This window comes from Mobula birostris, chromosome 17, assembly GCF_030028105.1.
Source record: "Mobula birostris isolate sMobBir1 chromosome 17, sMobBir1.hap1, whole genome shotgun sequence".
Lineage (NCBI taxonomy): Eukaryota > Metazoa > Chordata > Chondrichthyes > Myliobatiformes > Myliobatidae > Mobula > Mobula birostris.
Window position 1 is genome coordinate 51,280,974 of NC_092386.1, and position 24,227 is coordinate 51,305,200.

Sequence of the window (24,227 nt, forward strand, 5' to 3'; positions counted from 1 at the left end):
TAAACTGAGAGGTGCCAGTTAGGAGGGAAAATCTGAATCTTGTTCTGCAGCATTTTAATAAATTGGTACTCAAACCTGTCCAGGTACTAGATATCCAAAGAGGCACATTTTTCCTCGTCACTTCTAATTAGATTTTCTTTAAATTTAAGATGACACTGCCAGTTCTGGTACTTGTTAGTCTGAGGAAACAGCTCAACTTCAACTCTCTGCACTCTCCTTGAATCTGAGAAATTTCAGGAAGGTTTCTCATTCATAAAAGTCTGATTAACATAGGGGTATCTCAATATTTCCAGTATTTATTCTGATGATTACTATTGCTACAATCCTTCTGGGGCAGAGAACAAAACAGCTTGTGGTCTTTTGCATTTGAAACAAAGTTTTTTTAAATTACTTCAAATTTGCCTATCTAATTGCTTGCTGTGCATGCATGTTATGTTTATACAAGGAAATCCAAATCTGTTTGAAGTGAAGAAGCACGATGGTCAGCAGGTTCCCAAGGAGTAGTATTCCACAGACCAAGTGCTGGTATATCTCCTTGAATGGTTGGCGTGAGCCAGGGGTCTGTTTCCATGCTCTATTAACACTTGAGGTCAGGCAGCGTTTGTGGAGAGAACAATTAAGTTAACTTCTTGCATTGATGACCATCAGCCTGTTCCGAAACAGCCATGTTGAAGTAGGATACCAGAGTGTTTGAGGTTTGCTTCAGTATCGTATCATGATTATAATCATTTACCTCTCACCTGACCCCTTACCACTCCAGACAACTATCAGGGGGCACTTACAATGACTTGCATCTCCAAACTACTATGCTGACTGACCAACCTGACCTTAATCCTTATGCCTTACCATTGGCATCAACTTCCAAGTTGTTGGCAGCTATGGAGTTGTGATATTGTAAACAAAATAAGCAAAAAGATCAGCACTTATATACTGCTTTAGCAAAGGACAATGGAAATTTGAAAGCTGGGTATAGAAGCCACCACATTTCACAAGTTTCCCTCTCTTAGTGGCCAAAGCAAGTATAGGTTTCTCTCTCCTCCATCTTTCAGCCCGCTTGCTTCCACACTCAATGGTTCATCCTCTAATTCCTGCCACTGGGAACACAATTCCAACACCAGATGCACATTCCTCTCTTCTTTTGGCATTCTGAAGGGAGTGCTCCATCCTAGAATTAATCCCCCTGTCACAGGAACACTTCCTTCATCTTGTTCATTCCCACCATCTGTGGTTCCAAGAATTTTTCAGATGAAGCTGTGAATCGCTTGCATTTCTTCCAATTTAGTACAGTACATTTGGTGATCTCTTCTACACTTGAGAAACCAGACACAGATTAGGTTTTGATTTCCCAGAACATCTTGGTTCAGTACACTAAAACGTCTCTGGGATTCTAATCAGCCTTCAGAATAATTCTTCAATTCCACTATGACCTCTGTCTTTAGCTGCCAATCCTCTTCCAGTCTTCTGCTGTTTGTGTCAGAACTGATCTGGCCTTTGTCTTGCTCTTGTTTACCAGGACAGAAAGCATGACAGCACACGGACAGCCTTGGAGTGTATCTAATAGACATTCCCTCTGTTCTTTCTACCCTCCCTCCTCTTTGCAACTGGAAGCACACTTCTCCAGTTGTTAATAACTCTACTCCCTCTCCACAGATGTTGCTGTTGTGTACTTCCAGCATAGCCTGTTTTAATTTCAGCTCAAAATGATGCTAGCTCTGTATCATGACACTAAAATTTCACTAGTCCATCTTCTTACTGACCCAAGATAGCTACTCTGACCCAGGTCAGTATTCTGGTATTCCACCTCTGGTGCCTGCATTTTGAAAGATGGTACAAAAATTAACCACAGTGAAATGTAGGTATGAAGCAATAATCAGAGTGGCATGCAAAAGTTTTGGGCACCCCTGGTCAAAATTTCTGTTACTGTGAATAGTTAAGTGACTGGAGATGAACTGATCTCCAAAAGTCATAAGGTTAAAGATGAAACATTCTTTTCAACATTTTAAGCAAGATTAGTGTACTATTTTTGTTTTGTACAATTGTAGAGTGATAAAAAGGAAAGGAGCACCATGCAAAAGTTTGGGCACCCCAAGAGATTTGAGCTCTCAGATAACTTTTACCAAGGTCTCAGACCTTAAGTAGCTTGTTAGGGATATGGCTTGTTCACAATCATTGTTAGGAAAGGCCAGGTGATACAAATTTCAAAGCTTTATAAATACCCTGACTCCACAAACCTTGTCCCAACAATCAGCAGCCATGAGCTCCTCTAAGCAGCTGCCTAGCACTCTGAAAATTGAAATAAATGATGCCCACAAAGCAGAAGGCAATAAGAAGATAGCAAAGTGTTTTCAGGTAGCCGTTTCCTCAGTTTGTAATGTAATTAAGAAATGGCAGTTAACAGGAACAGTGGAGGTCAAGTTGAGGTCTGGAAGACCAAGAAAGCTTTCCCAGAGAACTGCTGGTAGGATTGCTAGAAAGGCAAAACAAAACTCCCATTTGACCACAAAAGACCTTCAGGAAGATTTAGCAGACTCTGGAGTGGTGGTGCACTGTTCTACTGTGCAGTGACACCTGCACAAATATGACCTTCATGGAAGAGTCATCAGAAGAAAACCTTTCTTGCCTCCTCACCACAAAATTCAGCGTCAGAAGTTTGCAAAGGAACATCTAAACAAGCCTGATGCATTTTGGAAACAAGTCCTGTAGACTGATGAAGTTAAAATAGAACTTTTTGGCTGCAATGAGCAAAGGTATGTTTGGAGAAAAAAGGGTGCAGAATTTCATGTAAAGAACACCTCTCCAACTGTTAAGCACGGGGGTGGATCGATCATGCTTTGAGCTTGTGTTGCAGCCAGTGGCATGGGGAACATTTCACTGGTAGAGGGAAGAATGAATTCAATTAAATACCAGCAAATTTTGGAAGCAAACATCACATCATCTGTAAAAAAAGCTGAAGATGAAGAGGATGGCTTCTACAACAGGATAATGATCCTAAACACACCTCAAAATCCACAATGGACTACCTCAAGAGGTGCAAGCTGAAGGTTTTACCATGGCCCTCGCAGTCCCCCGACCTAAACATCATCAAAAATCTGTGGATAGACCTCAAAAGAGCAGTGCATACAAGACGGCCCAAGAATCTCACAGAACTAGAAGCCTTTTGCAAGGAAGAATGGGCAAAAATCCCCCGAACAAGAATTGAAAGACTCTTAGCTGGCTACAGAAAGCATTTACAAGCTGTGATACTTGCCAAAGTGGGTGTTATTAAGTACTGACCATGTAGGGTGCCCAAACTTTTGCTTTGGGCCCTTATACTTTTTAGTTATTTTGAAACTGTAAGAGATGGAAATAAAAAAAAGTAATCTTGCTTAAAATGTTAAAGAAATGTGTCATCTTTAACTTCATGCCTTTTGGAAATCAGGTCATCTTTTACTCACTTAGCTATTCACAGTAACAGAAATTTTGACCAGGGGTGCCCAAACTTTTGCATGCCACTGTACTTTCAAGAACATTTCCAATACTTCTAATGATACACCCTGCTAAATCCAGAGATAACTTGACCAATGCAAAAATTACTAATAAAATAAATAACCACCCACTTCATTAATGCAGCAATATGTTCCTTGTCAATGATGTTCATTAAACTGACAAAAACAATTCAACCATGTTTAGGAAGTCAAATAATGTTATGCAGATACTTTATTATAAATAGGATTGTTCTCAGATGATTTCTAAGCGGCAAACTGTAGGGGCATTTAAAGACACAAAGCTAAAGGAATGAAGATACATGCCTACTTGCAGCATGTTTCCACTTGAAGAAACCAGGAGTCATCTAAACTCGCTGTACACATTACACGGAATACATACATTTCTGACAATTAGAGCTTGGTCACCAGTACCTGTAATCTTGTGAGAATATATTCCCACATAAAAGTTTTTAAAAGCAAACATACAATCATACATTTGTTCACATAGTTTTTTTTAAAAATACTGCAGATGGTGAATGTCAACAATTTTAAAGTCTGAACATAAATTAAAAAGTCTACAATAGTTCTTTCCCACTTGAAGCTTAAAGCACTTTTGTGGCATAATTTCCAACATATCAGTTTTGATTTTGGAGTTCAGATTCTGACACAAGAAGCACTTTTACAAAGCCTGCACGAGGAATGCAACTGACAGAACTCTCAGGTGTTTTGAATCTCCCCAGCTTTAGGCAAAGATCAAAATAACCCATTTTCAAAGCACTTTCCATAGGACATTAAAATATTCATGAATGTTATTCACCTTGTCTTAATGCTTTGAAAATCTTCTTTGGAAGAGGTGACTGGAGAACCAAAAGCATAATAATGTAAAAATCTGAGGTAAAATCCTTTGAAGAGTGAGATAAGGAGCTTGAGTGTCAGGATATAGTTCTATTGTATCCACCATTTAAATGCTTTTCAAGCCAGAGTTCAGCCAGCTGCATTGTTGATCCAAATGTACTTGCTTTGGACCCTAGACACATCTTGTATTGCTTAGGATCTATATTGGGATCACAGTGAACAGGGTGGTAAACATGGACAACCCCAATTTCTTGGCTTCTAAAGGCATTCAAGCCGGAAGAAATCACCTTAGTAAAAAGATCAACATCTTCCAGGCCCCATCCCTGAATGGAGGTATCAAATCCACCAACTTGCAATAAATCGCTCTTGTATATGCAAACAATTCCAAAGCCATAATCCCTCCAGAAACCGGTCTTCTTTGTGAAAACAAAGTTGTTATCATTTACAGGGTTACTACCATAAACTATTTTTGGGTCATACTGACTAAAGATTACAGGAAAATAAACTTGTTCTCCCTGAATTGTATTGTCCCTACATCTTTGCAGAAAGTCTGGCGTAAAAATTAAGTCAACGTCACAGAAGAGCAACAAACTGTCATTATGAAATGAAGAGGAACCCATTTCTAGTGCCAAGCCTCTGGAGAATTCTCCCCTCATTGGGAGAATTGTCATATCTGCTTTAGGATACTTCAGGTTAAGCTCTCTCATTAACTCCATGTGATTGCCTTCATTTGGGACTGAATCAGAATTGAATAACAAGATGGATAGTTTTACATTCTGCTTTTGAATAAGGCAAATTTTCTCGAAGTTCTCCATGAACCGCACAAATATGTCGTACCTTCCAGTGAGAGGGACTAGGATGTGAACTTTCTGGTCATTACGTTGCTTAAGCTCTTTGGTGCTCTCTGTGAATTGGAATGGTGAAAAGATCTTCAGTGAGTTTGAGAGGAAGGAGAATGACTGAGCATCATTGTTTATACTTTCCGCAAGCTCTCTGGCATTAATTTCTTCAGCCTCCTTCATGAATGGTTTACTGAAAGATTGTTGAATGTAAGCATGGCGTCTCACAGGAACAGTCACCTTTCTTCCTTTGTGTTTCTTATAAAGTAGCAACAGATCCATGATATACTCTGCTCCATGCATGGGATTAACTCTGCGGTAGCCATACTGAATTTCTTTAAACTCAATTACACGTCCCCTGGTCTTGGAGTTCCAGTTGATCATTTCCATAATTTGCATTATGGTGTCATCTAGTGCTGCACGCAGCATGCTGTTGATGCCTTGCCGAGGGATTTGTGTTTCTACCATGCTATAAAGGTGTTTCCCAGTCAGAAATTCCCACTCAAGGACCTCGTTCCTATCCTGCGGCTGGAAACGCATAAAAGAAGGCATCATTCCAAGTTGTTGATCCTCCCTGCGCACTTCAGTATTGCTCAGCTTGCTCATAGAAGCACTTTCTCGATGCAACAGGATGGTCCGATGGCGTAGTTCTGAAACTTTACGGGTTAGCAAATAATTATGCAGTCTGTACTGATAGGAGGGCCGTTTGTTGGGATGGAGTGTTATAGCGTTATGAATCTTGCTGTTGTGCAAATCCTGAATGTATCCTTTTTTGTTGTGCTCGTAATTTTCATAGAACAGCTGCTGCATCTGTGGATGTGAAAGAGAAAATTAGTTTGAGAGAGTACAGCATATCTATGTACATGCATTTTTTCAAAACAATTTTTCAGATTATATTTTGTAAACAGTACGTAAATTAACAAGTTCCATTAAGTTATTTTTGTAGTTGGTCAGTTGCTGGGTAAACTGTATGAAAGGTCTTCGATTGAATGTTGCTGTTTTAACCACTACAGGTCCAACCTCCATCACAAACTTCTGACGGTTTCCATGTTTGATAGATCATAAAAATGATACAATTCCATCTCAAAATTAAGAACTGCATTCAAACCAAAACACAACTGACCTGGTAGACACTCAATTTTCAGAATATTTTAATTCCAAAGTCTTGCTGCATCTAATCATGACAAATGAAAGGGATTTTTTGATTGCAAGCTCTTTTAATGCTGTCATGAGCAATTGTTTACAAATCCATTCAATTGTTGCCACCTTCGTTTTCAACGTCTATTGTTCAATTATTTTTTTTCATAAATTTGGCAAAAGACACCTTAAAGGTCAAGTGGTACTATTCTTGCCATTATAAGAAAGATTCAACTAAGCAAAAGTGGTTGAAGTTGACAAACACTGCAATATTTGTACAGTGTAAATCTGAAAGAACTGTCAACTCAATGATGGTAATCAATTAGTTAAATGAAAACAATAACTATGCAAATACATTAATTATAAGAAGCCTGATGAACATCTGGTAACCAAATGCAAGAGTCATTTGTGGCATATGGATGGCTGATAGAGGAGTTATTTCAAACTGGTAGCAAAGAAGCCTAGCAAAGATAAAACTACCACTTTTCTGACCTTGGTCTTGCATTGTCAGACAGTTGACTTGTCACTGATTCATTGGAAGATGGGTGCAGGGCAATGCAAAATCAAAGTCAAAGTGATGCCAGTTGAAGCTCAATCCTTCAGTGAAGAATGATCCGCAAATTAAGTGAAAAACTAAGTTTAAAAATGTTCTGATAATTTCCTGATAGCAATGCAAGGAGACATTTGGCCAATGTGTACCTTTAAAATTACTAATCGCATCTGACTACATCAATATGGGCTGTAATTTGCATAGGGAAATGTTTATTTTGGATGAGGACTTTTGGCTCTCTAATGACGGATCATAGCAGCTGTTGGCACTGAATGCTCTTCCATAGGCAGTTAATATAGGGCATAGCAGTTAGTTGCCCAGAGCTCAATTCTGATGCCATCTATAAGGAGTTTGTATGTCCTTTCCATGAGCGTTTGGGTTTCCTCAATGTGCTTTGGTTTCCTCCCACATTCCAATGGTCATTGTAAATTGTAAACTGTCCTTTGATTAGACTGGAGATAAATAGATAGGTTACTGGGCAGCAACATTCCCTTTAATTGACCTATTTGAAGGGTATAATGAAATAAAGTACAACAAAGAAAATTTTGCATGTTTCATAAACTTCTAAACATAGACAGCGTTAGCATTCAGCAGGGTGGCAGTTTATTAACAATGAGCTACCAACACCCATTCTGCTACAATTTTTAAACAGGGTTGTAACTGGAAACATGAGCTATGTAAATACATTGAAGCTCTAAAATGTTTCAAAGTAAAGGCTGTGGTACATTTATTATTTTAGAAAAAAATGGATTATATTCATTAACACAATTAACTGCAGGGTATTTTGCAATTATATTAACATAGATTTCAAAATTATATTAGGATAATTTCAATCTTATATTAACATTATATTAAAGAAAATATACACAGCAACAAAGGCTGTGTGAGTGGGAGCAATTCAGTTACTGCACGACTGTGCACACAGGGAACAGTGCTGGGCAGTGCAGCTCGTTGGGCTGGAAGGGCCTTTTCTGAATAAAATAAAAACAAATAAATATGAACTAGGAAGAGAGCTGGTTACTCCAGACCTGGGCTAAATGCAAGAAGACCAAGTTACAGCAAGCAATATGGCTGAGCTGGGTGAAGATTACTGCAGAGCGTTCCTGATTACCCCAGAATGTTTTTCTGCTGAAGAACCATCACAACTTAAGTTCTGAACACACGAGATTTTGCAGCGGCTGCAAATCTTGAACATCAAATAAACAAATGCTGGAGGATCACAACAAGTCAGGCAGCATCTATGGAGGGAAGAAACAGTTGGGCTGAGACCCTTCAGCATGACAGGAGAGGAAGGTGACAGAAGTCAGAATGGGGGGGAGGGGAAGATAAGGTAAGGAGTATTGTATCTGGTGCTCCCACTACGGCCCCTCTACGTTGTTGAGACCCAATGCAGATTTGTGCACCATTTGGTTAAACACCTTTGCTCTGTCTGCTGCAAAAGGCAGAACCACCTGGTGGCTACCCATTGCAATTCGACTTCTCATTCTGACATGCCTGTTCATGGCTGCCTCAACTGCCATGGCCTTGGTGCATGGAAGCAGGGGGAAATTGGTTTACAAATATTGTATTTTATGCCATCCTCTAGAACTCCTAAGACACTATGGTTGTACTAGCAGGGGCAATGGTCACCCAGTGCAACATATCTGTTACCTTTGTGACTTGATTTTGAGCAAGTACTTGCCCTGCCGTCCAGGTGGGAAAATAATTGAGAAAGGAAGAGCAGGAAACGTTGCACCAACTTCCTTGCAGTTCAGTTGCCATAGTTAAGATTCTGTAGTTAACAATAATGCTTAGCCTTAACCAGGGGAATAATCTCACATACAGCTTAGAATAAAGATGCTACTCATTTTAGCAGTAGCCCTGCAGAAAAAAAAAGCAGATAAGAAAGCATTTTCACAACTGCATTATAATGAGTGCTTTAGGCAGAAACATTACACTGTAGATTCTGTGAAAAGTGGATCAGTAATTTTAAATTCCTTGACTGTCTATGATCTCTATTGGGACCATCACCTAAATATTATTTCAAACAAGGCACGGCAGCACCTCTAATTTCTTAGAAGTTGATGCAGATTCGGCATGTCATCTAAAACGTTAATAGACCTCTATAGATGCACAGCGGAGAATATCCTGACTGCGTGATTCGTGTCCTGGTACGGAAACACTAGAGCCCAAGAAAGGAAAAGCCTACAAAATGTGTACAAAGCCCTGTTTATCACAAGAAAAGCCCTCCCCACCATTGAGTCCCATACCACCAGGTTTAGGAACAGTTATTACCCTTCAACTCTCAGGCTCCTGAACCAGCATGGACATCATCCAACTCAACACTGAACTGATCATGGAACACAACCTATGGACTCACTTTCAAGGATACTACAGCTCATGTCCTCAGTATTATTCATTGACATTTATTATTATTATTACTTACTTCTTTTAGTATTTGCACTATTTGCGTATTTTTTCCTTGATTCAATTGCACTTCTTTGTTCTACTGCAGGGATCCCCAACCTTTTTTGCACCATGGACCGGTTTAATATTGACAATATTCTTGCGGACCGGCCGACTAGGGGGGTGGGGGGTGTTTAAGTAGGGTTAAGCTCACCTCAACATGTCTTTTACAGTTAGGGTTGCCAACTTTCCCACTCCCAAATAAGGGACAAAAGTAGCAGTCAAACACGGGACACTTGTGTTTACCCCGAGAAAGACTACCATGACCATGAAGCCTTGCGCGGGCACCTGTGTGCATATGCGTGACACGCACATGTGATGTGCACATGCGCGTCCGTGCCGATTTTTTGTCCACAAATTGGTTTTGGCTTAATCTTCCCGACTACACTGTACATACATTATTTCTACTTTATATAGGCTGTGTATTTATCATATCATTCCTGCTTTTACTATATGTTAGTGTTATTTGGTATGATTGGGTAGGTTATTTTTTGGGTCTGGGAACGCTCAAAAATTTTTCCCATATAAATTAATGGTAATTGCTTCTTTGCTTTTACGTCATTTCGGCACGAAAAGTTTCATAGGAACGCTCTACCTTAGCAGGGGAAATACGGGATAAGGGCGGTCCCATATGGGACAAACCAATTTAGCCCAATATACAGGATGTCGCGGCAAATACGGGTCAGTTGGCAACCCTATGTTCGAGTTCAACAGTGCGTGACAGGGAATGAGGAAAGGTGCAGCTGACTCATATCGTTCCCTCGCGGCCCGGTAGCACATGCTTTGCGGCCCAGTACAGGTCAGTCCGCAGCCCGGTGGTTGGGGACCGCTGTTCTACTGTACACCCTTCCAAGAAGATGAATCTCCGGGTAGTATTTGGTAGCAGACACATACTTTGAGAATAAATTTACTTTGAAACTGCTATGCTCTGCTCAGTGAGGCACCTTGATCATCTACAGCAGCTACTTGGGAGACCTGCTTTCAGGTAAAATGTAATGTAGCTCAACACATCGGTAATTGATGATGACAGGAATGTGACTCATGACATCTGATCAAGGAAAGTACATCCTTGCCCGGCTGCTCAGTTCCATCATATGAATTATGCACATCAACAATCAGCAAAGGAGGTTCAATTATACTTGGGCAGCCTGATTGTAGCTAACTAACATGTGAAATTAGGAGTCTGATACTGATTACTGTGAAACTTCGACAGATAAAGAAACTTAATAATCTAAAGAGAAAACTGTTAACCATCAGAAATATTTGGAACAGTAGGAAGAAAATAAATTAATCTTTGAAAGATACAGATTTTGTTCAGATTTACTTTTAGGTAAATTTGTTTTGGTGGTCTCACAACATTTTATAATAGTGCATAAACTAGTGCAAGTTGTTATTGTTCAGCATCAGCTGTCATTTGTCTGGGAACACCATTTATTACATCATGCTTTAACATAGTCATTGAATTAATTTTAATATCTGCACAATTAATCTGTACAAAGGGCTGCAGGTGTTCCACAAATATCAGAATTCTCTTCTATATTTCTATTGTGTGAGTGCAAATGGGAATATTGATCTATTTAAGGAACTGTTAGAAGTTACAGTGACATTGTCTTGTGTATTGTGCTGAATCATAAATGGACCAATGCAGCAACTAATGCACAAATTTATACTTCATCACGATCAACTGTGACTTGCATGTTCCTGTTTATGATGAAACCTGCTATTTTAATATCCTTGGGGACCAAGGACTAATTAGCAAATTAAGAATTCTATCGATTTCTTGAAGTCCAAGAAGCAGCTGCCACCACAAAGCTCAATATCTCTCACTTGAAGTGGCATTCAGCTTGGTTTAAATTCAACACTACGAACTACCTAGCTTCACCAAAGCCATTACTAGACTGACAGTGTTTTATTAATTTTAGGAATAAAAGTGCCTTCTATAGATAGAGCTTGTTGCAGTGTGATGAGACCACTCCAGAAACATCTGCTAAGTTCAAAGATTCTAAGTATGTAGTATGCATTATCGAAGTATGTACGTAGCATACTACTCTGAAATTTGCCTTTTCCGCAGTCACAAAACAAAGACCCATGGAACCAATGTATGTTATTAGTACTATTCTATATGTGTAATAGCCATTTGAATTACTGAAAATCTCCCTTGCACAACTCACAGATCATTTGAGAGTACGGAATAAAATTCGCTCTCATGAAAATTGTGTGGGGAAAATAAGTAAATAAATCAACACAATTTTTTTTAAGATTGCTTTTCTTGATAGATGTACAGATAATGCAGCTTCATGTTACAGAAAATCATGTATTCTAGGAACCTGTTTTCTAAACTGTCACCAATATCCCCCACCTCATAAAGGCCTGTATGATATTATCTAAAAACAAGGTTTCTCTATTAAACTTCAATGCACTGTACCATGTTTATTCTCACCCTTCATGGTCTCTTACACTATAAATTACTTGAACATTCATGTAGAAAAATATACAGCTATGGGGATTTAAAACTGTCAGATTTAAACATTTAGATGGACATGGTTTCAAACCAAAACACAAGTGTCAGTGAAGAAGATGATTTTACTTTCAACTGAGAAACTACCAATCACATGTAGCCCTTTATCTCTTTCGGCGATCAATATTCCAGCTCTTTACTTCACCCTCTCTCCCTCTCCCGGTTTCACCTATCACCTGCCACCTTATGCTTCTTCCTCCCGCCTTCCCTCCCCCCCACATCTTCTTAGTCTGACTCATTTCCCCTTCCTTTCCAGCCCTGATAAAAGTTCTCAGCCCGAAACGTTGACTAATCACTTTCCTATTGATACCACTTGGCCTGTTAAGCTCCCCCAGCATTTTTTGTGTGTTGCAACACATACAAAGTGCTGGTGGAACGCAGCAGGCCAGACAGCATCCATTGGAAGAAGCACAGTCGGCATTTCGGGCCGAGACCCTTCGTCAGGACTAACTGAAAGAAGAGATAGTAAGAGATTTGAAAGGGGGAGGGGGAGGGGGAGATCTGAAATGATAAGAGAAGACAGGAGGGGGAGGGATAGAGCTAAGAGCTGGAAGGCTGGATGATACCATTCTGATATGTCTATCCATGGCCTCCTCTACTATCAAGATGAAGCCACACTCAGGTTGGAGGAACAGCACCTTATATTCCGTCTGGGTAGCCTCCAACCTAATGGCATGAACATTGACTTCTCTAACTTCCGTTTATGCCCCTCCTCCCGTACTTACCCCATCCTTTATTTATTTATTTTCCCTTTTTTTCTCCTCTCTCTCTGTCCCTCTCACAATAACTCCTCGCCTGCTCTCCATCTTCCTCTGGGCTCCCTTCCCCGTTTCTTTCTCCCTAGGCTTCCCGTCCCATGATCCTCTCCCTTCTCCAGCCTTGAATCCCTTTTGCCAATCAACTTTCCAGCTCTTTCCCTCTTCCTCCTGTTTTTTCCTATCATTTCGGATCTTCCCCTCCCCCTCCCACTTACAAATCTTCTTTCAGTTAGTCCTGACGTAGGGTCTCAGCCCAAAACGTCGACTGTGCATCTTCCTACGGATGCTGTCTGGCCTGCTGCGTTCCACCAGCATTTTGTTTGTGTTGTTTGCATTTCCAGCATCTGCAGATTTCCTCGTGTTTGCGTTTTTTGTGTGTTGTGTTGGATTCACAGCACTTGCAGATATTCTAGTGTTTGTAATCACGTGCAGTATATTGAGCTTTACTACTTCAGAAATTCCCTTCCACATCTGTTAATGGGGTGTGAATTATACAAAGCCAATAGTACATGCAGTCATTTCCTTTGCTTATCCTACATCTGACACAATAGGAGCACAGAACACAACACTGAAGTTTTCTGAGTTGGCAACACATTTTCTAGAAACTGATCCAAGCCCAATAATATAGTATGAGAAAGCTGAGGTTAATTATTTTAATTATAATACTTTTAATTATCTCTTGTTCATTTAATGACCTTTTTATATGTAATGGGAATATGCTATCATTTGATTACAGGCCTTTAGGACCGGGCCTCTAATGAAAGAATCTTGCAGATAAAACAATTAATTAGATTACCTAATAGAAACCGTGAACATAATTACCCAGGATGGTAACTTGTTTTAGTCTCTTGAATGAGCAATTGGTTCATAGTCCTTGATACAGGCAATTAAAAGAGTTGGAGTGGTGGGGAAAATGAGGTTACTTAAAATTCTTACCAAGGGGGAATTGCAACAAGTTAAACTAATCTATATAACCATTTGGACTTGCTGAAATAAATTTACTGAGATAATGGGATGAGAGCTAATACCGTGCTATGGAGGTGAGTGTGTGTCTGGGTAAGTAAGGTGGAGCTGGTTTCTTTGAATAATTCTTCCCTGGGACCTACAACTGGCGAGTGTAGTCATTAGCACTGATACTTGATATGTATTTAGCATCTTTCCCTGTAGCGCAGGTGGTCATTCTTGTCCCTTGAGTCTATGCCAGTTGACATTGCAATCACAGTGTTCAATATCCTCTTTAACCTATTCTCTCCACGTTCTCAACTGCTCTGCATAAATTCTACCACCCAACTACACACTAGGGACAATTTACAGGGATGAATTAACCTGGTTGTCGGTGCTGTAGACCAGGGGTCCCCAACGTTCCCTCGCGGCTCGGTAGCGCATGCTCTGCGGCCCGGTGGTTGGGGACCGCTGCTGTAGACAGTTCAACAAGGCGCACCCAGTAGCACTGCCAGCCCCTGATTAGGGACAATACAGACAAAATGCTCGAGGAACTTCGCTTGTGGAGATCCTCCATCATTTTGTGTGTGTTGCTCAGATTTCCAGCATCTGCAGATTTTCTCTTGTTAGGGACAATACCTTCAGTACGGCTGTACTCAGAAGGTTACTGCATTCCTTGCAGCATCGTTGGGTAAGTTCTTGGGATAACGGAGGTTATAGTTGATCATCTAACACCACAGAGCTTGCAGTATCCTCAGAAGAATAATCCGCTTCTTTCCAGGCCTCACTTCAGTTGGCGAACTCTGCATTGGTACAAAAGGGAGTCTTGATTCCATGATGGAGCTGTCCTAAAACTGCTGATTCCTGAAACCTTCTTCCACTTAAGAGAAATTGCTCAGTGTAACAGGCATCATTGTTTTCCCATCCACCAGGAAAAAGCTCGACTTTCATTCCAGTTACAGCTACTTTGTGTGACCAGATCAAGGACTGGACTCCGACAGAAGATCATTATAAAAGAGAAAATCTATAGCAGCTACGAGAGCAGGTAGTTTGTCAATTAATCAGACTAGTCCAGAGGAACTGAGAAAGGATGCAGAAAAGGTTGACAAGTCTGTTGATACGAGTGACCGCAATGCTGGAAATTGGAGCAAAAAACAAGCTGTGGAGGAAGTCAACAAGTCGAGAAGCTATTGTGGAAACAAAACAACAATCCACATTGTGCGGTTGAGATCCCGCTTTTTGTTACCCACACACTCAATCTACTTGGTAACCTATCTTCCCCCCAACCCCGCACTATTCCCCTCTGCTCAGCATCCCTACCTTATCTAGTTCCACTAATCAACTCCCACACGACTGTTTATCTCCATCCTTCGCTCCATCAGCCCACAAACCTCTCTTCACCTGAGTCCACCTGTTACCTGTCAGCTCTTGCTATAGCCCTGTGCCTTACCTCTGTACACAGACTGTCTCCTCTACATATGCTGAGTGGTGACACAGGGACTGACCCGCTCAGTTCCCCCAGCAGCTTGTTTTTTTGTTTCACAACCATATGGCCTGGATGGGAGGGCCTGAGTCATCAGGAGAGACAGGATTAACCCCCCTGATGGAGGCATATAAAATTACAAGGCATATAAATTATTTGGGGTAGATAGGCCGTGTCTATTTCCTATGGTAGGGCTGTCAAAAACTAGAGGACATAGATTTAAGGTGAAGAAGTGATTGTGTAAAGGGAATCTGAGGGGTACATTTTTCCCCGCAGAGGAATTGGTTTTTGGGATAAGCAACCAGAACTGGCAGAGGCAGGAACTGTACCAACACTTATGGGACATCTTCACGGGTACCTGAATGAGCAAGCGGTAAAAGGGGAAATGGGATTAGTATAGATAGGCATGATGGTTTGTATATGTAGTTGGTCAAAGGGCCTCTTTCTGTGCTGTTCACCACTGACTCTAAATTTGGAGAGGATATAGTTAAAACTATGTTGTAGCATTATTTGTGTTTAATGGCAGGAATGTACATAAAGTTTAACAATTTGATTCTGTGCAGCAGCCCATTCTTGTTTATAGAATAATTTTTGTTCTTAGTACCAGCAAAAAAGAAATGTTAGTTAGAATTTTCTTCTGCATAACTGACAAAATTGCAGAGGTCAATCTCCCTAGGGGGTCAGAGTATTTTGTGACAACTTGGTTGGGGTGACTAAATTATTTTAGAGTGATAAAGTCATAGAGAAGTACAGCACAGAAACAGGTCCTTCAGCCTAACTAGTCCGTGCTGAAATCACTTAGACTGCCTTCTCCCATCAACCTGCCCCAGGACCATAGCCCTCATCACCCCTACTATCCATGTATCTATTCAAACTTCTCTTAAATGTTGAAATTGAGCTTGCATGCACTGCCTAGGCTGGCAGCTTATTCCACACTCTCACGACCCTCTGAGTGAAGAAGCTCCCCATCATGGTCCTCATAAGCTTCTCACCTTTTACCCTTAACCCATGAACTCTGGATATAGTCCCATACAATGTCAGTGGAAAAGTCTGCTTGCATTTACCTTATCTATATGCCTTATAATTTTGTATACCTCTATCAAATCTCCTCTCAGTCTTCTATGGTCTGAAGAATATAATCCTAACCTATTCAATCGCAACATCCTTCTAAATTTTATCTGTTCTTTCTCAACCTTGTTTACATCCTTCCTACAGGTAGGTGGCCAAACTGCACACAATACTCCAAATTAGGCCTCATTACCGTCTTATACCATCTCCTGTACTCAATACTTTGACTTATGCAGGCCAATGGGCCAAAAGCTTTCTTTACAACCCTGTGATGCCACTTTCCACGAGCTTTGGACCTGTATTCCCAGATCTCTTTGTTCTACCACACTCCTCAGTGCCCTACCGTTCACTGTGTAAAACTTACTCAGGTTGGTCCTACCGGAGTGCAAAACTTCACACTTGTCTGCATTAAATTCCATCTGCATTTTTTAGCCCATTTTTCCAGCTGATGCAGGCCACCCTGCAAGCCATGATACGATAGTCTTCTTCACTGTCCACTGCGCTACCAATCTTGGTGTCATCCAGTTAACCACATTATCGCCTTGATCATTGATATAGAAGACAAACTACAAAGGACCCAGCACCGATCTCTGTGGCACACCACTAGTCATAGACCCCCAGTCAGAAAGGCAACTATCAACTACCAGTCTCTGGCTTTTGCCACAAAGCCAATGTCTAATTCAATTTACTACCTCATCCTGAATACCGAGCGATTGAACCTTCTTGACTAACCTCCCATGTGGGACCTTGTCAAATGCTTTACTAAACTCCATGTAGACAACATCCACTGCCTTACATTCATCCACTTTCCTGATAATTTCCTCAAAAAACTCTATAAGGATGGTTAGACATGACCCACTATTTATGTTTATAATCTTTTCAATTGGTATGTCTTTTTGGAAAGAAACATGGATACAAGTTGGATGATGAATTTGAGCAAGTTTCAAGCATGCTTAACAGACTAGACCTAAATACCACGAATAGTATGGTACTTTTGCTGAGTTCAGGGCAAATGTAAATTTTAATTTAAAATTTGAGTTTTTGTCAGTCTGGGTTGTGCTAGCCAATATTGGTAGTATATCCAGTTCAAGGTGAGTTGCTCAGTATTATCAACAAGTGTTTCATGGTACTGACATTTATGGTGAAGGTGAAGTCAGGATGGCAAGATGTAGTGAGATTAAGTAGAATTTAAATTACCCATCGTTTGTTTGGGTTTGAATTTTATATTCAAGCCCAGTCCCCTTCTGAAGATGTTTATTGCCTCCCAAAAATGTCATTGTATCACTAAATTCTTTAATAAGTGCTTGGCATTTATTTTTAAAAGTGCTATTTCTTGGTTTTGCTATTTTAGTCAATATTACAGGCATTGTCCGCTGGATAGAATAGTTCACTAATCCCAACACTGAAAGTATGAATTTTTGGCTTTGCAATACAGCTTTTACTACATGTGCTACAAAAAAGTCCACAACAGCACAGGAATGGTCTATGTAATTCTGAACCTTACACCAACCTTGTCAGCAAATCTTTCTCTCCCCTTACACACCTTGCTCCAGTCTAAAGAATCTCTGCTGAGGAATGAGATCCATGTTCTCTCTATATGGATCATTTATCTTGGATTCACAAGTGGATTTGTGTCCTGATTAATACAAGGAGAAGATTACAACTCACACTGCAGATCCTCTTTCTGTTAGAGTCATGTGGAACATCTCCAAAATGAGATCAGGATAGACCAAAGCTCAGTCACAGGCTGTTGTATTACATTATATGGATTATCTTTAGACTGTATGTCAATGCAGAGTCATAGTCTGGTTCAAATATATAAATGATTTATTACACTTAGTGCTAGCAGCAATTCTGAATATTTTCCATGAAAAAGTGGATTTTTGTTGAAAATGATATTTGATTAGAAACTAATTGAATCTATTTAGCCCAGAACTAAAATGAAAAAATCCTCATCACTTTAGATGTTTGGTACTGTTAGAACCTTCAATTCCCATTTAAGAATATGTGACTCTTGAGATTCTAGCAATTTTTTCATGCGAATTTGTGCTTTTCCTGAAAAAACAAATGATTTAGGTGTATTTAGTATAACATTAAACTACTCTAACCTATTAAGTACTTCACTGGGGAAATAAATTGTGTAAGATTAGTCTGCTTGAAGTGGGTGTAATTTTAAGCTAATTGGTGTGTCACAAAATTTGCCTACTCTTCTTAAAACAAGAAGTCTTTCAGCATTTTATTTCAAATGGCAATGAACAACTTTTAAAGTTGTTGGAACAGTTCCAGCCAAAACAAAATTGGGTCTATTGTCAATCCCTATGGCTATCAGCAAATGTCAAGCACTGATCTTGCTTTTATGGCTGCTTCACATGTTACAGTCTGTTTGATGTTCCACAGCTGAACATTACTCAGACTGCAGAATGAATTCCAGTTTAAGAAGGCACCAGTGACAGGCAGCGGGGTCCAGGCCCCCAAGTGTATCGAAGCGACTGAACCCAATGTTTGGATGACTTGGGCACTGGGCAAGTTTGAAAAGGTCAGGGTGTCAGGACCCAAAGCGAGGGACAGGCCAGTTCAGCTCACTGCTCCGTGACGTTAACCCGGCTCTGCGCTGAATTAAGGGACTCGGACTCTCTTTGTGGACTTCAGTTCAGAATGCTGTTTGCCTGCAGTTATTGTTTGCATGAGTTGATTTGTTTCTTCTTTCCTTTTCTCTGCACATTGGGTGTTTGATGGTTTTTTTTATGGGTTCTTTTAGGTTTCTTAGTTTCACGGCTGCCTGTTAGGACAGGAAAACTCACCGTTGTACAATCTATACATACTTTGACAATAAATGCATTTTGAACCTTGAACCTTAAATGTACAAGGACTGAAGTTGACATCAGTTTCTAATGAAAATAGAACCTTAATCCTCTTTTAATGGGGATATTCTTGATTGGAGATTTTGTATAAATTTAGCATTTATTCCCAATCTGCAATTGTTCTTCTTAAGAAGCTGTTGCATTTTAGCCAGGTGAAGTGCAGCCCATAAGGTGTAAGAACTCCTTCTGTGCTTGCCAGTGAGATCCAGAATTTGGATTCTATTTTGGTGAAGTGTGATTATAGGAGCAGTACACAGCTCCCCCCCAGCCACCTTGTAGGTGGTAGAATCCCCATGACACTGCTGCATTTGACCATCTAGACAGAAGAGCTGGGTTTACTTTGCAATTGGAGGGTGCACACTGCAGCCAAGGTGCCTCAACAGTTGAACATGTTTAAGGTGACGATTAAATCCATGGTAAATATCTGGAACCTGTCACCGCTGTTTAACAACTAGAGGATCTGCACTCATTCAAGCATGGAGGGGATTCCAGCACGTTCCTGGAAAGGAATTAGAATCAAGGTGTAAACCCTTTCTGCACCATTACTAGCCTCCGACCTTGTCTCACAGCTACAGCGTGTAGCTGAATTCATTTTCTGGTGATCTGAGTGCTTAACGAAGGGGATTTGGCAATGTCAATACCATTGAACATCAAGTACTTTACCTAGATGCTTTTCATTAGACATGATCGCTATCTCATTGGAATTCTGTGTGAATCATTATCTAACAAAATCTATTAACTGAATGTTGTCCGTGTCTGGCAGTATTTTCTGACTAGCTATAAATCAAATTTGTGCAATAAATCAGATACATTCTTGTTTGTGCCACAAGGGAGAGAAGGCTTTATATGTAGTGTCAGGAGATGGTAGAAGCTACTCTGAGAAGCACTTGAAGGAAAAGATGGGTGACTTTTAAAATATTTTTATTTATTTATTGAGGTACAGTGCAAATAGACCCTTCCAGCCCTTTGAGCCTTGCCGTCCAGCAATGCCCCGATTTAATCCTAGCCTAATCACAGGACAATTTACAATGATGAATTAACCTGCTAATACCCACGAACATTTTAATTTGCAATAGAAAGGACTCTGCTGAGTGCAGAATTGCTCTGTGTTTCCTGTTCATTTTACCCAGGGCTCCTTGGCCTAATGTTAACTTGATGTCCTGGGTAATTACTCACACCTGATCTCTTGAATTCAGTTCTTTGATCTATTTAATGGCTGTAATGAGATCTGAGACCAAGCATCAGTGAACAGTTTATTGATTAAATGTCACTTGATAGCATCAATCAATGACACCTTTCAACAATTTGCTGATTGAGTGTTGCTTGTTAAAATGGTAAGTGTTTAGATTGGTTTCATCCTGTGCTTCAGCAGGAGGAGGTACCTCTTCCACTTTGTCCGGTAGCTGCCAGGTGTGTGAAGTCTACTCATGCAGCTTGACAAGAGACTTTGTTCATGATGGAGGGCACATTTTCAGCACCACAGACAAGATATCATTGGGATCTATGGCATTCACTATATCCAGTGTTAAGCCATTTTGTGATGTCATGTAAAGGGAAATAAATTGGCTGAGGAGTGGTATCTTTCATGGTGGGGCCCAGAGAGAAGGCAAATTTAAATTGATCAATTGGTGTTCCCTTTGAACATAGCTGCATGTCAGCCTCGTCTTTTCCTCTTTGCCAATGTTGAGGACATTACGGAAGTTCTGTTAACTAATTGTTCAGAATCAATTTCTGCAATTTTTTTTCCCCTCTAATCTCTGCCTTAATTTAGTCCTTCAATCATTTAGAATGCAAGGTGGCATCAATCCAACAATGTAGAATTTCCCAGCCATCTCCTGTGCATGAAAAGGATAAATCCAATCTATCTAATTACTGCCCAACCAGTTTACACTCAATCTCAGCAAACGGATGGAAGGACTTTCCAATAGTGCTATGGAGTAACACTTCCTCTCCAATAATCTGCTCAAAAGAAACCACATTACAGGCCTGAAGCCGAGAATGGAATTCCTCAGGGAGAGTTCAAGGTGACTGCCTTCCCTTTGCAGATGGCCTTTGGCATTGCTTTCTCCCTGCCCACTGACAATATCTGGAGATATACCTCATACAATGCAAGATGATTGTGGATGTCAAAGGTGAATCATCTCAGTTCCAAGGCACTGCTGTAGAAGTTCCTCAAAACAGCACCCTGGCACAAATATCTTCATCATGGATGCTCCCACCATCATAAAATCAAAAGTGATAATGCTTGTCGAGTGAATGCATAATATTCAGTTCAACCTGCACCACATCAGAAGGTGAAACAATCCACGCCTGCCTGCAATAAGACCACGTTAACATTCAGATATGGGCGGATAAGTGGTAAGTAACTTTCAGGCTATTAAATGCCATTAATAATGACCATTCCCATCAAAAGAGAGGCTAATCACATACCTCTGGCATTCTGTGGCTTGGCTATCCTTCAGCCTCATCACCCCTAGGGCACAAACCGGGATTGTAATGGGATACTCTCCACTCATTTGGATGGGTTTGGCTCTAACAGTACTCAGATCACCAACAAAGCAGTATGCTTTGCTGATATCTCATGCTTCACCCTAAAAATATTCAAGTCTCTCAGCAATGCAGTGGCTGCCACATACACACCAACAAAATTCATGTTAGATCTCTGTGATTTTTACTTCTAAGATTATAGACATGAGCATGACCACCTTTATCTTAGAAATACGTCACTATTCTATCATCAACATTCAGTCTAGGATCTCCATATCCAACAACAGTGTGGGAGCAGAGCCATCAGAAGGTCTGCAGAGGTTCAGCACCCTCACTGGAGGGCAGTTGTGGATGGGCAATAAATGCCAGCCTTGCTAACAACACTTGCATCCCAAATGAAACATGGTGTAACTTTATCAGACTGGCACTATAAAATGCCTAGTGCTGCTCCTGCCACGTTTATCAGGACTTTTCAATGAAATCAGACTTCATCAAAGATTCCATCTGGGATCATGAATATGGTAAAGAGAAATGTTAGCTGTCACAATTGTAGGTTCTGTTGGAATCTAATTTGCTTTTGAATTTGGAGGAAAAACCCTAAGGTATTGTAGAGTTAAGTATATAATATTTCCATCTACTGTACTGCACCTCAAATTTATTAGTGCTGCTGTTCATGTTACTTTACAGCTACCCAACAGCTAAGGGCACAAAAGATCGGATGACAGTAACGGAAAAGCTTTCCTGGAAAATGTGAGTAGTCTGCAATAGTGCAGACTGTTCCAGACTACTCCCATTTTCCTTATAAATTATCCTGGCTTTAGATAATTTTCCCTTTGCAAATTAACAACTTTACCTTGGTGTACATGCCTATTAGTTAAAAATATTACTTCCAGCAAACAAGGGAAGTTACATGTATAAACCTCTGGTTACAGAAATCATTGCTATACTGAATACGATAGTAAATTAAACTGAAGGCATTAATGTCAAATGCTGTTGGACAGTGACTGGTTTCATTGGCACTATACTTCTTCAAAGACAAAACTTAATATCCTCCACAATGAAAGAATCAACCAAATACTACATTTTGTTTCCAGTTTAGATAAACAGTAAAATAAAACTTAGAAAATATCTCCCCCAACAAAAAGAAAACAAAATAACATCTCTTAACTAAACAGGGAAACAACAATTCAACAATGGAAATCAAAAGTTATATTTCGTAGGATTGAAATTGTTTCTCGATAATAACACACATTTACCTGGGATTGCAGTTCCAAGTAGTTAACCTAGGATTGCATTTCCCAGTAACTTTAATTGAATTAATATTTTGCAGCCATTAACCTTTAAGTGGCAAGACTATATTTAAAATGTATTTTAAAAGTAAATTTCAGACAGAAAATATGTGGGTACCAACACTACTAACAATAACCACTCCAGTTCTAAATTACTCACTCTTATAACTTTACGTTAATGACTCAAGAAATTTACATCACATTCCCTGACAATAATTATTTTTCTAAGAACTTGGTGTTATGAACAGAACAATTCATGGTAAAGACAATTTCTTCAGCTTAAACATTTAAATATTGGCAAATACTGTAATGATGTATTTTAAAATAACCATGAACTCATGGCAAGACTCTTCCATTAATTTCCAATTAATTAATTGATGGCTGGGCACCACACTGCCCAAAAGCAGAATGAAAATCTTAAAAGAGAAATTCCCTTGGAGATTTTAAACCATTCTGATGTTTGCTCTTGTGATACCCACACTACTAGAAAGATTTTCCTTAAAGAAAACCAAGGCTTTAATTTCTGTGGCTCCATTTTTTTCCCACAGTATTGAAAGATGAGGAGTTAATGACAGAAAAAAAAGAACTGGTTGTGATTTTGGATTGCATGACCTATTAACGTGCTGACAGAGTTTAAGCAGTGGCTTCAAAAGGGTGGCCTATAAATTCTTGTACAGGAACATAAAAATGTAGGCATTTTAGGGAAAGATCAGTGGGCTATGGGGATAGAGGTGTTCTGACTGACAGGGTTTTTCTTTAAAACACTGCCTCTTCAGTCCAAATAGCTGCTGCACTCTGTAAATCTATGATTCTAAACAAGAATTAGTTCTCAATTTGGGAAGGCCACTGATCTCAAAGCTGCAAAAATAGATCAGACATAGTTCCACGATATGATTACATTTTAAGTGGACGCTGGGAGCGAAAATATAACAAACTTAATCACAGTCAAATAGGTTGTTAACTTCTATTGATATTCCCTAAATCAATACCAGTACAAAGGAAGAGATGAAATGGGATGTAACATGAAATATCAACCACCTTCCTGTATTACATGCACTTGATATAACTAACTTGTTGCTACATTGGTCACTGCAGTTTTAAATATTTATTACTGTTACTCTTTAGGCTTGTCTTGTTGGCAATAAATAACGACAAACCGTTTTTTTTCTTTTAAGGTATGTGGGCTTCTTAGGATGAGCCTGCATGAAATTGCCCATCCCCAATTGCTCTTAAAAGTGGTGAGATTCCTTCTTGAACCACCACAGTCGTAGGGATGTGGGTATATCCACACTACTGTCAGAGACAGAGAATCACAAATTTGAATCAGGGACTGTGAAGGATTTCTAAGTCAAGATAGTTTGTGGCTTGGAGGGTAACTTCCAGGTGGTGGTGGCCCCATCTTTGATTTTCCTTGTTCTTTTAGCTGGTAAGGTGCTGTCTGAGGGGTCTTGGTGCATTCAGTTGATAGTACAACGGAATGCTACTAACGCACCAGTGATTGAGTGAGTGAATGGTTATGCATAGGAGTGCT

At 40.0% G+C, this 24,227-nt stretch overlaps 1 protein-coding gene across 1 annotated transcript in view; it reads right to left on the reverse strand.

Moving 5' to 3' along the window:
* Window positions 1–3,674: 3,674 nt before the first annotated feature.
* Window positions 3,675–24,227, reverse strand: part of LOC140211676 (chondroitin sulfate synthase 3-like) — a 243,901-nt gene continuing 223,348 nt past the window's right edge. The window contains exon 2 of the mRNA XM_072281715.1: window positions 3,675–5,968. Coding sequence (XP_072137816.1) covers window positions 4,397–5,968 — 1,572 coding nt within the window. The 3' untranslated portion in view covers window positions 3,675–4,396. The remainder of the gene's footprint in view (window positions 5,969–24,227) is intronic.